At 40.1% G+C, this 14971-nt stretch overlaps 2 protein-coding genes across 2 annotated transcripts; one reads left to right on the top strand and one right to left on the bottom strand.

The window, feature by feature from the left end:
* Positions 1–890: 890 nt before the first annotated feature.
* plex9.2 (PML-like exon 9.2) lies at positions 891–3501 on the top strand. Its single transcript, XM_062390352.1, has 2 exons — positions 891–1089; positions 2306–3501. Exons 1-2 carry the CDS (start codon positions 1044–1046, stop codon positions 2998–3000), a joined length of 741 nt encoding a protein of 246 aa, XP_062246336.1. The 5' UTR covers positions 891–1043; the 3' UTR covers positions 3001–3501.
* A 1217-nt stretch (positions 3502–4718) lies between these two features.
* On the bottom strand, positions 4719–14702 carry mpi (mannose phosphate isomerase). The gene is made up of 8 exons (XM_062389339.1): positions 14673–14702; positions 13207–13334; positions 11629–11829; positions 10784–10925; positions 10460–10639; positions 9848–10021; positions 9184–9392; positions 4719–7830 (listed from the first exon to the last, which is right to left on the bottom strand). Exons 1-8 carry the CDS (start codon positions 14686–14688, stop codon positions 7612–7614), a joined length of 1269 nt encoding a protein of 422 aa, XP_062245323.1. The 5' UTR covers positions 14689–14702; the 3' UTR covers positions 4719–7611.
* Between the last annotated feature and the right edge of the window lie 269 nt (positions 14703–14971).

The following is a 14971-nucleotide window of genomic DNA, read 5'->3' as shown; positions in this document are numbered from 1 at the left end:
TTTATACTAATTTGTTTATACTGATATTACATAACATAACATTTCATTTAGCTGACGCTTTTATCTCTTGATATCTCACCGTATTTACAGACAAGTGGCCAATTTTATTCTTATTATACACTTTATTCACAAAACATAAAATACCTTATAAAACTCCCTAATTAAAATGTGTTTTTACATTTGTAGAAAAAAATTAGTATGAGGAGTATTTTTTACAACATTTGATTATCCTTTGGACTAAGAACATTTCAGATACAGTAAGCAGTGACATTGTTGGGGTCACAGCTGGTGGTATAGCAAACGTGCGGAGACAAAAATAAACAAAGGATTGCAGTAAAAATCTGTAATCATTGAGGAACATTTATAAATCAGAAAGAGTCGGACTACAACGTGTTATTAATTCAAGCTGTGTTCATAAAATTAAAGCAAGGGTATATTAAAATGTATAGAAAAGCTCAGTTTGAATGTCTGCGTACTGCGGGGGTATAAATAGCAACATGTGAGATTTACCCATGCCCTTGCTGTGTGTGTAATTGCATATATAATATGTATGATTTGGCTCCAATAATGATTGATATATCAACATATATCCTATTGACTTATTTTACCATTTAAGCAATAACTTAAATTTACATTTCGACCAGTTTATTTTGTCAGTATGGCTCATCTCTTCCGATGAAACAAAAATTAGGTGAAGGCTAAATCAAAATGATGAGATTTAAATGATGAAATGATAAGAAAGTAAGTGATATAATGAGCAAATAACTGTTGATTTTGAGCTAGTCAGTGATGATTATGAGATAGTATGTCATTGCGGTTCTGCATTGTGTTGCGATGAATCTTTTATTTTGAAAATGTTGGGACTTCCGGTCTAGGCCGTCGCCGGTGTTTAAAACATGGCGGGGGAGTTTTCACGATGGAACACACGTAGCGTCACGTCGCTGTAGATAAGCTCCACACATTCTGTTTAAATACAAGCGGTCGGTACCTCTACCTCATATATGGACAGCATGTGAGAGTCAGGTATTATAAAGTGTGGCGTGATGCAGGAGTCTGTGGTTTTCTTTGACCTGGAGACGACTGGACTGGGTAAGACCACTAACACCAGTAAAGGGACTGACTTCAGTTATCATGTTCCCTCACATTCAGTCCCAGCATCACCACATCCTGACTGGGACTCATGGATATAGGTCTAACTCTAATAATATATCATCATATTTGTTTATATTGTGGCAATGGCAATCAGCAGCCCCTGTGATTGGATGGACTAATAACCAATAGTCAATAACTCTAACATGGGAGAAAGGTAAAACCCCTGATTATGCGCACACAAGTTCTGCTGTCGCCTCCAGAGATAATGAGCAGAATCAACACAAACATGTGTCGTGTGTGTGTTCACATGTTGGACCCAAATTGTGGAAATCGAGGGCTAAATATTTTAAGGGCCCTTTTTTAGTCTTCCCACTGAGCAAATAATAAAAGGACATACCAGAGCTACTTTTTGACCTCACACCAACCGGTCAGACCACACTGTCAGAGGCTTGAGTTATGTCACCTCTACCTCGTCCTTGAACTGCAGGTGCTAGAGGAAAACAGGTCTTACGTTTTTTGAAAAAGTCTTTAATTTACTTCAGAAATGTCCCATTAGTTGTCAAATGTTTGTGTGTGGGACTGTGTGTGGCTCTCATCCTGTGAATCCAGAATGTGTTAATTCAATCATTAGGGACAAGTTACAATTTCCAACAGTCCCCTTATGAAACCACAATAAAAATCACAGGATCCAGATTTGTATTATTCCCATAAATATCACTTCCCTAACTGTGCCAGATTTTCATTTGAATGGATATTCATTCATTATTCCCTCGGAGAAAACAATGAAAATGATAAATAAACACTTTACCTCAAACTGTATCTGCCACTGATCCAGATCTACAACAAAAGTTAATGGATTCTTCCTTGGGTCATGCCTCACCCCTCAAATTTTTCATGGAAATCAATTCAGTGTTTTTTTGCATAAGCCTAATAACTAAGACAGAAGGACTCAAATAGAAAAATTCTGGTATTTTTGCTCAAAATTCTAGTTTTTTCCAGGTAAGTTTCTATTCCAGCGTGAGTATAGTATGTGTGAATTTGAAGTTGATGTTGCACTTATCTTCCAATGCCCCAACTTCCTGTTGTTAACTCCTTTCTTGCATAACAGTCTACAATCATATTGGGATTTTCTAATCGGCTGCTTTAACACTCCAGTAACTTGAAGGTTCTCGCACCTAAACAAATCCTCTGAAGCTTGGTTTTATTTGACCAGGTGAGACTTGTGACATCGTACAGCTAGCGGCAGTGAGTGGAGGACACTCGCTCAACCTTTACGTCCTCCCTCGCTGTCGGATGGAGCGGGGAGCAGCCAGAGTCACTGGCTTCAGGGTTCGCAGACAGAGGCTGTATCTCCATCGCCAGCTCGTCCTCACCAACTCCCTGCGAGAGGTCCTGGTCTCCTTCATGGCTTTCCTCCGAATGCTCGGACGCCCGCTCGTCATCGGCCACAACATCCGTCGCTTCGACTGCCGTGTGCTGTCCCGAGCTCTTGACGAACTGGACCTCAGAGCAGGATTCAACACATCGATCTCGGGCTGCGTGGACACTCTCCCACTGGCCCGTGAGGTGCTGAAGGACCGCTGCCTCAAGAGCTTTCGACAGGAGAGCCTGGTGAAGGAGCTGCTGGGTGTGACCTACAAGGCTCATGATGCTTTGGAGGACGTGCGGGCATTGCAGGCTCTCTACAGTGTGCTTCAGCCCACACCAGAGTTGGTTTGTAGGCACATGTTTACTCTGGACACCATCGCACGCAAAGCAGGTGTGAAAGCTGCCAAAGCTAAAGTGTCCGGTCAGATGCCAGGACAGCGCCCCCTGTGGGAGCACTTAAGACAGGCGGTGAAGGTCACAGAGAGCAAAGTAGAGGACAATAATGAAGTTAATGGATTAGAAGATATTTTACATCAATGACTTTTGAAAAACAGATGAGGCCAAAAGACTGGCAGCTCCTACCAGAGTGTACAGTTTACATTGTGCCCCACAGTAGAACTAATAAAACTCACTGCATCATAACTTGAGGCTCATGTGTCCTTACAGGTTGCCGGGTGGAACATGAATGGTCAGTAATGCTATCATCAAACATGATCATCTTCTTTATCGTGGCAAGCAATTAAGCTTTTGAAAGGTGATAGGAAAAGAACAAACACAACCCATCACACAGTACTTCTCCTTTCAACCCTCGCAACTGGGACTCATAGAACCTTTAGTAACTAAGGGTTCTGTGAGTTTAGTTCAATGAGACCCTTTTTATTAGAGTTTATCTTTAAAATCAGATGAACATCCTGTGTAATTATTCCAAAAACATTCACGTAACTTGCCTAACATCCTGTATATGACTTCATTTGTGGAAAGAAAACTGTACTTATTATGTTTAAGGAGATTTGATGAACAATTTGATTGGAGGTAAATGAATCTGCTAATAAATGTATTTATCCTAAATTGTATAGTTTGCTTATGAGTACTTGATTTAAAAGAAATTGGATATTTAGAGAAGAGGAGCTCCAAAGAATTGGGTCAGGACTTTCCCCAGAGTTTGCCTCTCACTCAAGGAAGTAGCAGGAGATTCTCTGGTCAGATGAGTGCCTTCTCCTCAAAACAAACCCCTCACCTCGTTCCCCCTTTGGACACATGTAACTATCATACATATTTGAATGAGGAAAATATAATAAATATGTTAAATATTGTTCATAATAGAACAATAAAGTAACATCTTTTGTTTGTGCTGAGCTGAGTCCAGCATCGCACAGATCCACCGACGGATCCGAATCATCCCAGTACAAACACAAGCATATAATAATAATTCTGTTAAATTCTATAGATGAGGGACATCACAGGTGTCTCTGATTTGAATAAACCTGCAGCTGTGGATGACTAAAACATGAACATGAAATACAACAAGTCCCCTGACATTCTGACAGTGTCTCAGACCCCCTTTGAATTGGATCTTTTTTTACTTCAGGCTCTGTACTTTCTATTGTCCTCACTCTCACTCACTGTATTATCAACAGCAGCAGCAGCAGTGTATCAGTGCATTTTCTTTATTAGTGACATCACTGCTGTCCCATAAAGTCGCTCTTCACCTCCACCTCACTAACATCACCTTAATGTCAGTGTCAGAAAGTTTAGCTTCCTCTTCTCATCGCTTAATGCCGTGACTGTCATGACTCACCGTGGAAACCCATTGGTCTGCAGCATCATTTAATATTCATGAGGCAGATCCAGGTACAAACGTTTCCAGGTGGACAGGGATGTATAAAGTGAACATTGCATTTAGGTGTGCGTGCACATGGTTTTATAAATCTGAATTTTATTTTGCGTACGACCAGGGTTCTGATTTAAAAATCAGACCCCTGGTCCTTTGCGTGAAATGTGGCCTGGAACTATTTGAATTCCCGGCCAGAATTATTGTCCCAATCAGACAATCCTAAAACTCAAATAGGTTTTATACTACCCCACGTTATCTCAAATCTCAAGCTAGTTCAGTGCCAATAGGACTAAGGACTAACTTTGCCCCTCCCAAAATCTGGATCTTGCATTGATTTCAAAATACAATTTTACAGCATTTGTTGACCCTTAAAGGTTTAAACAAGGAAACACTACAGACAGAACAGAACAAGTAGTTTAGACAATTAAGGAACAGAACAAGTTTTATTAAACCATTGTTGCATACACGTTCTCTGCAGGCCCATGCTACAGCATCACCATATTCAACAACGCTTAACCATGCCCTCACTAGAGAAATATCCAAGCAATCGTCTAACAATAGATGAATAGAATAATTAAAATAAACCACTGTGGCCTTCAGAATTGTGTGCATATGAAGGACATGAGTTAAAAGAAAAAAATTAAGAAAATAAACAAAAAATCAGACAAGATCTCTGTGCAAAGTACATGATAGAACTATAAAGATGACTTGAAATAACATCAGTAGGAAAGATGTGCCAGATTAAAGGCTAAAACTCAAAATCCCTTTTTTTAAACAGTGACACCTTCAAATCAATTATAAAAGTTAGCAAATAGTTTGTTTTAGTTTTTAAAGATATGGAAGGCTGAATAACATTTCTTTCATCTGCACTGATGTTAACATGTTTCTAGTCTCTAATATTCTTCCATTCTCTTCCAACAGTATGAGCACAAACAAATAACTAAAGGGTTAGTGCATTGGGGATAAGCTTGGAGATCAACCCACATTACTGACATGGTCATGAAGTCGGTAAAGGCTTCAGTGGAGCTCGGCTCAATACGCTGGTGAGTCATTTGGGTCAATCTTTAAAGAAGAGTTTTTATTTACTGCTAGGTCCGAAGGCTTCATTCTCAAATATTGGATTAAAGATGAATTATAAAAAAATGTTACAAGAAAATCCATGACATCATGATTGATTGAATTCAAATCGACCCTCGCATGGAGATCTGCACCATGTTGACATAACCTAGATAAAACAATGTACCGACGTGTAAAGTCTATAGTAAAGATAAATCACTACCTCATTGATTTCATGATGTACAGGTAAAAACTGCAGCCAGTTCAGGGATATTTTCTCAGTATATAATGCATCATTGACAGATCAGTACAAACAACAAAACATACAAAGTCTAAAGAAATGTTGCTTCAAATACAGACATGTTTGATAATAGAAAAACTAAATACAACATTTAGTCGTACAATTTTACAATATGAGGATGAGTGGCCGGGCTTGGACCAAAGTTTTTCACCTATGTAACAAGCAGCAGTCTGCATTTTTAGTCATATAGAAGATGCATTCCTGGTTCCCATGTAGTCATGCTTAATGTGACAGTTGTCGCTAGAGGCCTGTCCTGTTTTTTATTTTATATTTACTTTAGGATTGTTTACTACTTGGATGTGAAGTTTCCAAACCATTAACATGCGCTGATAACTGTTAAAAGCTTTAATACTCCAAAGGGTCAGCATCAGTGTGACTGTCACAGAAAAAGAAGTTCCTAAATTAAACATGCACAGGCATCTTAGTTGTATTACACTATATATTCTCAGCTGTTGATATAAGAATGTGTATTATCTACTTGTTCAAGTTTAAATGATAAAGCAGGTAAATGCACCGGTGGTCCTGGACAGACATTCTTATTCGTCAGCGGTGTGGTGACATAGTCGTACAAGCAGTGAGTGGTGGTGTACTGCACCAGCATGAACGTATCCCCTACTAGAGTCCTGCACCGGGTCGGGTAACCTGCGGAGGGGCTGAGTAACGCTAAAAAATATTTTCATATAAGTTCACAGACAGGGCTTTAAAGATAAATCAGATGAGAATGAGGAATCAGACATCTAAACGATTATGCAGTTCTTTTTTTAACGGATAAATCAGCTGGTCAGCTACAATGATTTGTTTTGTTGTGTACACCTACACTTCCATGAAAAAACTGTCACAGCCCACAGGGAAGTCGCTTGCACATGAAGATGAATCACATCAAAGACAGAAATAGCTGGTGGTGAATACGTTCACAGTTGAATTTTTGCTAGCAAAAAGAACCGCAACTTTTAAAGCCACAACTCAAGGGGAGGAATAAGATGTGAGGGGATGTATATGTAGCATGTGTTTAATTACAGGTGATGAGTCATGTCGCAAGACTTGATTTGACTGATAATTGCGGGTAACAGGTCGAGTCTGGTTCAGAGCTTTGTGGGCGTGGGCGGGTTTGTAATAATGGACCCGAGCAGGACTCTGTCCCCTACCCTGGTCTTTTAATAGGTCGCTGTTAGTGATTGTCATCTCTGACTGAAAATTATAAGAATGTACAGCAGGCGCTGTGCTTAGAATAAAAATGGAAACAGTTAGGACGATGAACCGTTCCCAATAAAAAAGATACCTCAACAAAAGGTTAGTTTATTAGTTGTGGAGATTGATCTTCATCAGCAGGTCGTGTTTCCCTTATTGAACGGAGACGTTGTAGAAATGATTTTTTCTGAGCACAGTAACTAAATGGACTTCAGCTAAGATTGTTTTCTCAACTGCTGATTTCAAGGTCAAGAACTTTAATTCTCAAGATTTGATCACTTGAACGTCCTCATAAAAATATCAAGGTTCAGTTTTCAGTTTATTAGGTAAACCTAGTTAGAACTTATGCAGACTTATAGTCAGTGTTTGTTTTAGAAATAAACTTAGACTCATTTTGGAGGCTGCAGTTTTGTGTGACACTGAGAGATGTGTCCATTATTTTGTCCAGCTGTTTCATAAAAAGAGGTCAATAAGAGAAATGTTTCTCTGTGCTGGACGGACATTTTACTGAAAAGTTGCTCAGTTAAAAGAAAAGAACATGGTCCTGTTAAAAGACACAAACAGCAATGAACAAAACACAAACTGAACACTATGAACTTCATAAGGTACGCTCTATTGCAGTTTTGTGTTGGACTGCATCAGGTCCAATTGGCTAGGTGTACCTAATAAACTGAAAAGTAAGTATATTTTACTTTAATTCTAAGTATGTCCTTTGTCCAGCACCCTTGAGCACAGGGAGTATGAGGTTTTACACACAGACACAGACTCACAACTACAGGAGGCAGCAGGCTCGAAACATGTTCATCCCTGACGGGGACGTGATGTGCAGGGACACACTCTCGTTGGCTGAGACAAACAGGACGGTGCCCCGCCTCAGTGGGACATCAGAGAGAGCAGCAGTTGAGGTTGCCGTGGCGTCGCCTTCGATGACCAGGACGATGCTGGCACTGTCGACTGGGGCTAAAGTGTACTGCTTCACTGAGGCTGGGACCTGGAGGAAGGACGGGTCACAACAAGCTGAGCATATATATGAAAGATATCACGAATATTTAAATAGTCGTTGATTATACACATCCTTCTGTGTTACCTAGTGTGAAAAGGCCTAAATTCTCGGACCAAAGTAAATAACTTTTAAAATGTTCTAATGAGCACAATCGTGAGAATGTTTTATATGAAGTTACATTAAAGTAAATGGGTGATGTTTTTATGTGTGAAATCTTCTGAGGCTATTAAACCACCTTGCTTGTTTACTTGTGGGTGGGTCTAAACCTTTGAGGCCTTCAAAATCAAGTTGTTTCCACGGCTAGCATTATGACGTCCTAGCAGGAAAACTGCAGGTGCAACAAGTACTGTTGTTTGTTGCATTCAATGCATGTGGAACAATTGAAGGTATTATGAGGGCTGGCTTGGTGAGACTGTTTACTTGAACAATCCCTGACTGTGTGTTGTATAAAAAGTGTTTAAACATGAAATAGCTCAAATAAATATGGATCATTTAGCTGCTTCAGTTTCAGGGTCCTATTCTGAACATTCTGACTCACACACTCATGACTGACTTGTACAATTAAGGCTTTTTTAAAACTATTAAAATTTCGTCTTGGTGATCAAACCAACTTGGTAACTGCTGTCAAAGGCCTGTTGACATTTTTTTTATTAACAAATTAAGTAGGATGGTTTACCTATCTATAAAATGTTACAAAGACTGTCTTTTTTCCTCTCTTTTTCAGCAGGCGTTTAATTTACTTGGTCTGAAATGTGGAAATTATATTATTTATTATTTCATCCACTACACTTGTTTTTTTTCAGTTTTCAACTAGTTACATTTATGACATCTTAAGACCTTATTTAGACCATCATGAATGACGGTTCAGAACTCTGTGAGATACAATAGATATAAAGGAATGTCGGTCTCAGAGGTAGTTGCACTTTCTCATAATTGAGGACAAGGTGACGTAGCCGAGTAGAGAATGACCGTTATCTTGCTAACTACTGGCAGATATGGTGGGTATCCATCATCTTCCCCACAGACAAGAGTGTAGTTATCAATTCCATGTTGGTCTTGTCTGTAGTCTGTTGTCTTTTACAATGTGCTTATGTCTGTATCATTGAGAAAGAACTACAACAACGCTTGTACTGCAAACAGAGACATTACAACATATGCATGTCACCATTAACACAATTAGGACCTAAACATATTTAAGACCTAGTACATACTATTTTCACTGATTAAAGAGTTTTAAGGCCAAAAATATGACATTGATTTTGTATTAAATTTAAAAATACACTTTTTATCCTGGAATGAACCTACCACAGCATAAGCATCTAATCGACTGGACACTCCTACCTGTATCCTCATGACGGTGAAGTCCGGCACTGGGGGGTCATACAGTGACACAAAGGGATCTGAGGCATCCTGGACACAAGGGAAGATTTTGGCGCTGGCGGGGGCAGGGCTGTAGCTCAGCATTTCACACAGCGTGTTGACGTCGATGTATTTCGGTGTGAGACCGGCTCTCACAGTGTTGTCTGAGCAGGCCATACACTCGATACAGTCTAGATGGACAGAAATGAAACCGATTTTTAATTAAGAAGACTGAACTTTCCTTCGTATGATCAGATACGATCTTGGAACAATCATCTTAGCTTGGTTACTCCCTCAAGAATTGCATTTTCAGTTTTTATTTAAATCTAATTAAATTTCAATGCCTTGATTTTATTGATCCTCTGTGTTGTCTTTTCTTATACAGCATATTAAGTGAACTAAATCTATGAGTGTGTGAAATTTAAAATTTGAATTGCTGGCTTTTGGCTTTCAAGTGGGTAGGCTGATAACAAGACAAATTCAAAAATAATATCCTTTGTTGCTTCACCTGCAGATTTCCTGTCATACAGAAGCACTGCAGAGTGCCAACAGCCACATTCTACCTCTGTACTCATTCTTATCTGGTTTGGATAGAATCTAGTAAGCTAAATCTCACTTTGAACGTAAAGAAATGGCACCTGCTAACCTCCGTAAAGATAAGCATGAGGCTCATTGGCTCCCAGGAACATGGCCTGACCAGGATCCAGCGACATATGGTTGAGGAAGTAGATGGAAAAGCAGCCAATGTCTCCAGGATACTGGGAATGGAGACGGAGCAGTAGGTCACCGTTGCTGCCAGACGTATCCTTCCCTGCTGCACCTGCGTGTGTCAAACATCCACCAGCGGGACTGCGTCAGTATAACATGTCAAAAAGTGTTGAATAACTGACAGGGGCTCTTTTCTAAATGTGTTTTAAAGCCCCATTTTTTAGAATGATAAAAATGTTCAATGGATTGTTCTCCAGATTGTCACATTTTTTGGTGCAAATACAATTCTATGCTGTATGTAGCATAGAATTGTATTTGCATGTTTTTTACATGTCAATGTCAGCTCTACTGTAACTACTCCAACTGAGGTTATCTTTGAGTAAAACAGGAGGTCATGAGCACATTTGTAAAAATAGTGGGTAACAACGTAATGCTCCATGCATTCATTTGAAATGTAAGTGCTGATAGTGAGTAAGCACTGACTAAGCTAATTAAACCCTAGAATTCCATTTGTTTCTTGCTCATAAGCCGGTTCCCTCAGTGTCCTCACCCTCCTCTGTGACTCTCTTCACCAGCATGTTGAGCTGGTCTACAAACACCTTCTTCTCACAGTTCATCATCCTGGTGAAGCACTTCTTCAGAACCTGGCCTGTACGCACTGCATCTCCCATGCTGCACCGCAGCTCCACTGCTGACTCGTTACCCACCAGAGCATGGAACTCTGGGACACCTGATGATGCGCACACACAAATGCACGAGGTATGAATACAACTTTTAGGAAATATTTATCTAGTGTGTATGTCATCTTGTACGCCTTTGCTCCTCCAGTTCCTGAAATCAATCCATGATCACCCTATGGGAATTATGGACTCACATTTAAGGAATCCCAGGATCTCCTCCACTGGTCTGAAGCCACAGAGGCCCTGGAAGTGGGTGAGTGCAATGGCCATCTCTGGCTTGTGGTTGTCGTCTGGATAGTGTTCCGGAAACTGAGCATGGAGACGAGCGGCTAACTCCTGAGCAAACGATGATGACAGAAAGGTCAATGGTCACAACCTCAAACCAACTGTGCTAAATAACGTGGCACACAGTATGCTTAGAATATTAGTGTGCCTATAGTTCATCGTAAAACACTTCCAAAACCTTGCTGAACTCAATATTTCGAAGCATACATGATCACTTTCTTGGTAACTGTTGGATGACAGTGCTTTAATTGTCTTCAATTATTTTGAATGGCCTGAATTCCAAATATACATTTTAGGAGACAGCATTATAAAAATGTGATATTTTAAAATGTGTTTAACAACTGATTTTAATACTTAATCTTAATAACATATTTTACATTGCAGAGTAAATGTGATCATTTAATACACCCCAATATATAGCCTTCTTTTCGAGTACAACTAATGTACCCTTGGATTGTTGCTCCCTCTGGACCCACAACTTTTATGTATACATATGTAGTAGTACCCCACCCAGACCTGTAAATAGACTTAAGTGTAACATTGGCACACACAGTTGGAATGAACTCATTATATATTGTGCATGGTAAAGAAACACATGGTATTTTTAATTATTCATGGAGAAACTGACGATACTGTGTAAATCTTTATTCAAACACAGAAACTACTAAGATTTTGTATGGATTTAAAAAAATGTCATCTGCTAAACAATTTCCTGGTATTTGAACACTGTGCAGGTGAGTGTTTGTGAACTCACTCTGTTGGGGTGGGCCTGTATGGACAGAGCTGTGTTGACAGAGAGCACTTTGAAGAGGAAGGGCAGCTGACCCTGGAAGGTGTCCTTAACCTTGGAGCCCAGACAGGCAGGGAAGTGGGCGATCCACTGGCCCAGTGTGGTCTGCACAATCCTGTTGTCTTTAATCTGGGCATCGCCTTTTGGGTGGGCGCCCATCCACAGCTGAAACAGACAGCATTACTCTGGTGTTAGTGTATTAGTTAGTGTCCTAGGTCAGTCCTGAACTTCCTTTTTCCAGGGACTCAGTAGAGATGCCCCCTGCATGTCTAGGAGCCAAAGTTAATATTTAGCCGATGTTGGTAATTGTTTATTTAGGCAGCAGATATTGCCTTTATCATGGTCTGGGTAAGGGGGACAGGGGGTGTGGTTTCTCCTTTAATTTTCACAAATGTAATTAGTTTGGCCAGTTACATACAAAAACCACACAGTAGGACTGTTGATTTTTCTGTTTATCGTCATGTTTGCTATAAGTTTAGATGTCAATAAAAGCTACAGAATGCATCTTTGACTCGTGGATCCTATTTTGATGAGTGATGAGCTGGTGACCTGTCCAGGGTTTACCCCGGTTCTCACCCTAAAACAGCTGGGATTGACTCCAGTCCTCCCGGCACCCTCACGGAATACACACCATAGTCAATGGATGGATGCAGCATCATTACATCTATTAGTATCACTTTTACTGTTTTCATTGCAACAAGTCTGACAGAACATAAAATACAACGGCTCTACAACTGTTCCTGGTTTGGCTCTCTTTATTTCTCCCAACTGGTCGAGGCAGGTGGCCGCTCAAACTGAATCTGGTTCTGTTGGAAGTTTCTCCTTGTTAAAAGGGATTATGTCAAGTGCCATGACATAATGTATGTTGTGATTTTGCACTCTACAAATATTAATGAATATATGAAAGAGATTACTGAAATTACACAACTTAAATCTTTAACTGTTGTATTTATATATTTCTGCTACTGTGGTGCAGCCATCCATACTATCCCTGCAGATGACCATGAAAGCCAATGGGACCAGCATGTGACTTTAATGGGGCTTGCAGTGTGTACAAATGTCAGCACTGCCATTAAGCTGAACTAATGACCTTCATGACGAGCCATGCAGAGCTCGTGCGGCTAAATAAAGAAAAGACATACGACAGGCATGTGAACGAGCCACTCAGCTAAGATACAGAGCATTGAGAGAGAAGAACACTTTTCTCTCAATGCTCAGAGAAAAGTGTTCTTCTGTTTTGTAACTGCTCTACAGAGCTGCTGTTGCAATAAAATGAAAGCTACTGATCATATAATGTTTAACTCATTCTACCTCCAGTATTATTTGTCCAACTTTGACTTTGTATATATTTGTCCAGTTAAAGTGACAGTCATTAAACCACGTCTTATATGCACTTGATACAATAGTGTATATCAGTGTTTAGGATTATCATGGTGATGTGTCTTACTCAAGGACCAGTCTGTTGATATGAACTGATTTTTGTGTTTTTCCAGTTATGATGTACGTGCTTTGATATACTTTCTGAATGAAGTGGTACCTTACCTCTGCATAGGGCTTGCCATCCTCTATCACGGCGAGTGGATCTCCGCCACTCACCAGTTTGGCCACTTCGCTGTCCAATCCGTTTTTCCCCCATGCATAATTTTGCACGGCACAGGTCAGGGGAAACACTGTGGAGGAAACAACTGTTAGGACACAGTTAACTTTCAACTATCTCAATCATCAATCTTATTTGTAATTTTTAGTAACTACAAATGTAAAAAGCTTTGCTGGTTATAGCCTCACAAATGTGGTCATTTGATGGTTTTCTTGTCATATGGGATTTTAAATTGATTATATTAAGGTTGTTCATAACTTGTGGATAAAACTGGACAAAAGCATATGTAGATGTCAAATTGAACAAGGAAACTATAAAGGCAGATGTCTCTATTGTATTCACATATTTTATAATTGAATAATTGAATAAGAAGAAAAACTGCAGTTTATTCAAGAAAACAACATTTAGCCCAAATCCAGTATATTCCAGGGTCTCCCGTACACCTACAAAATCCCAATGCTCTTTAGTCCCACTGCTGAAGTGCTGATGGGGCAGCACGACAACACAGACTATCTCTGCAGTCCAGGACGGACATGAAGGTGGACTGTACAATAGGTTTACGGTCGGAAGAAGACAAACATCCTTTAATTTTGTCCAAGAATCTGAATTTGATTTAAAATGTTGGGTCAGATGTTGAATATAAATTTTGAATGATAGTCTGCTGTCAAGCCCAACAACTTGCTTGGTCCTTCCAAACTGACGCCTGCCTTGTTATGTATCTGTTTCTTTATAAATACATATATACTATTTGACGACAAAAAGTGAATCCAAGGGTTTCCATTATCCTTGCAAAATGTTAGGGTGTTACAATGGATGGCATTTGAATAACAGCCAAACTCCTACATAAGACCCAACTGCAAATGAGAGAAAAACACAAAGAACATGAATCTCTGCTCATGCACAGTGTAATAACAGGTTAGTCCAGTGAGGTGTGGCTCATTTACACAGACAGACGCAGTGTGTGTAAATGTATATCCTGGTCATATAATCAGTAAGTACACATATTCCATCAGTGATGCACTGCATTGCAATGGCAGCTGACTGACCCACTAAGCAGCTTTGCGTTCGAGTGTGTTCGCCTGCTTGAATCGGCTGTGCACAGAAAGGCTCGCCTAGCGGCAGATAGTTTGTCCATGTGGTGACACGGCTCTGGGCTCCATGTACAGCAGCTGCCTCCCTCACACAGTGTATCTGCGTCGTGTTATCCCGCGATCAGCCGGCTGAGCTGAGCTGGGCTGGGCTGAGGATGCGGACGCTGGCTGACACCGAGCTGTTAGGTCACTCACACCAGGTTACAAAGCTTCCTCCGGTTCCGTGCGGTGTGTGCGGACCTTTGCAGCAGCGGCTAACTGCGCGTTCGTGGATTAAACACGCGAATTAAAGTGTACGTGAAGGAGAAAATCTTACTCACCTCTCACTTCCTCCATTACTGCAACGTCGGCTGTCAGTCGGCCGGTGACGTCACGGCCCTCCCGGTTTTCTGTCCAAATAAGACTCACGTAAAACAAAAACTAAATACATATAGTTATTTTACTTTTTTTGGACAAATATATTTGGCTGACTTATTGGGACACCTTATTTAGTACCCTATACCAATTCGATACATTTTTAATCTTTCATTTTCATCTCAATTATATTTATATTTTTTAATTTGTTTATCTCTAGTAAATTATACCCATTCAATGTTAACGCCATGTTTATTATTTGTTT

The sequence above is a fragment of the Platichthys flesus genome, chromosome 6, assembly GCF_949316205.1.
Source record: "Platichthys flesus chromosome 6, fPlaFle2.1, whole genome shotgun sequence".
Taxonomy (NCBI): domain Eukaryota; kingdom Metazoa; phylum Chordata; class Actinopteri; order Pleuronectiformes; family Pleuronectidae; genus Platichthys; species Platichthys flesus.
The sequence above is the reverse complement of the archived record's forward strand: the minus strand, read 5'-3'. Positions and strand labels throughout refer to the sequence as shown.

Bases quoted from the DNA above. Each gene is read 5' to 3' on its own strand.
- plex9.2 (XM_062390352.1), top strand. From the start codon at position 1,044: ATGCAGGAGTCTGTGGTTTTCTTTGACCTGGAGACGACTGGACTGG. The intron at 1,090-2,305 runs GTAAGACCACTA...TTATTTGACCAG, and splicing joins CCTGGAGACGACTGGACTGG to GTGAGACTTGTGACATCGTA.
- mpi (XM_062389339.1), bottom strand. The intron at 9,393-9,847 runs GTTAGCAGGTGC...CTGTCCATCTAG, and splicing joins TCATGCTTATCTTTACGGAG to ACTGTATCGAGTGTATGGCC. The intron at 7,831-9,183 runs GTAGGAGTGTCC...TCCTTCCTCCAG, and splicing joins TCACCGTCATGAGGATACAG to GTCCCAGCCTCAGTGAAGCA.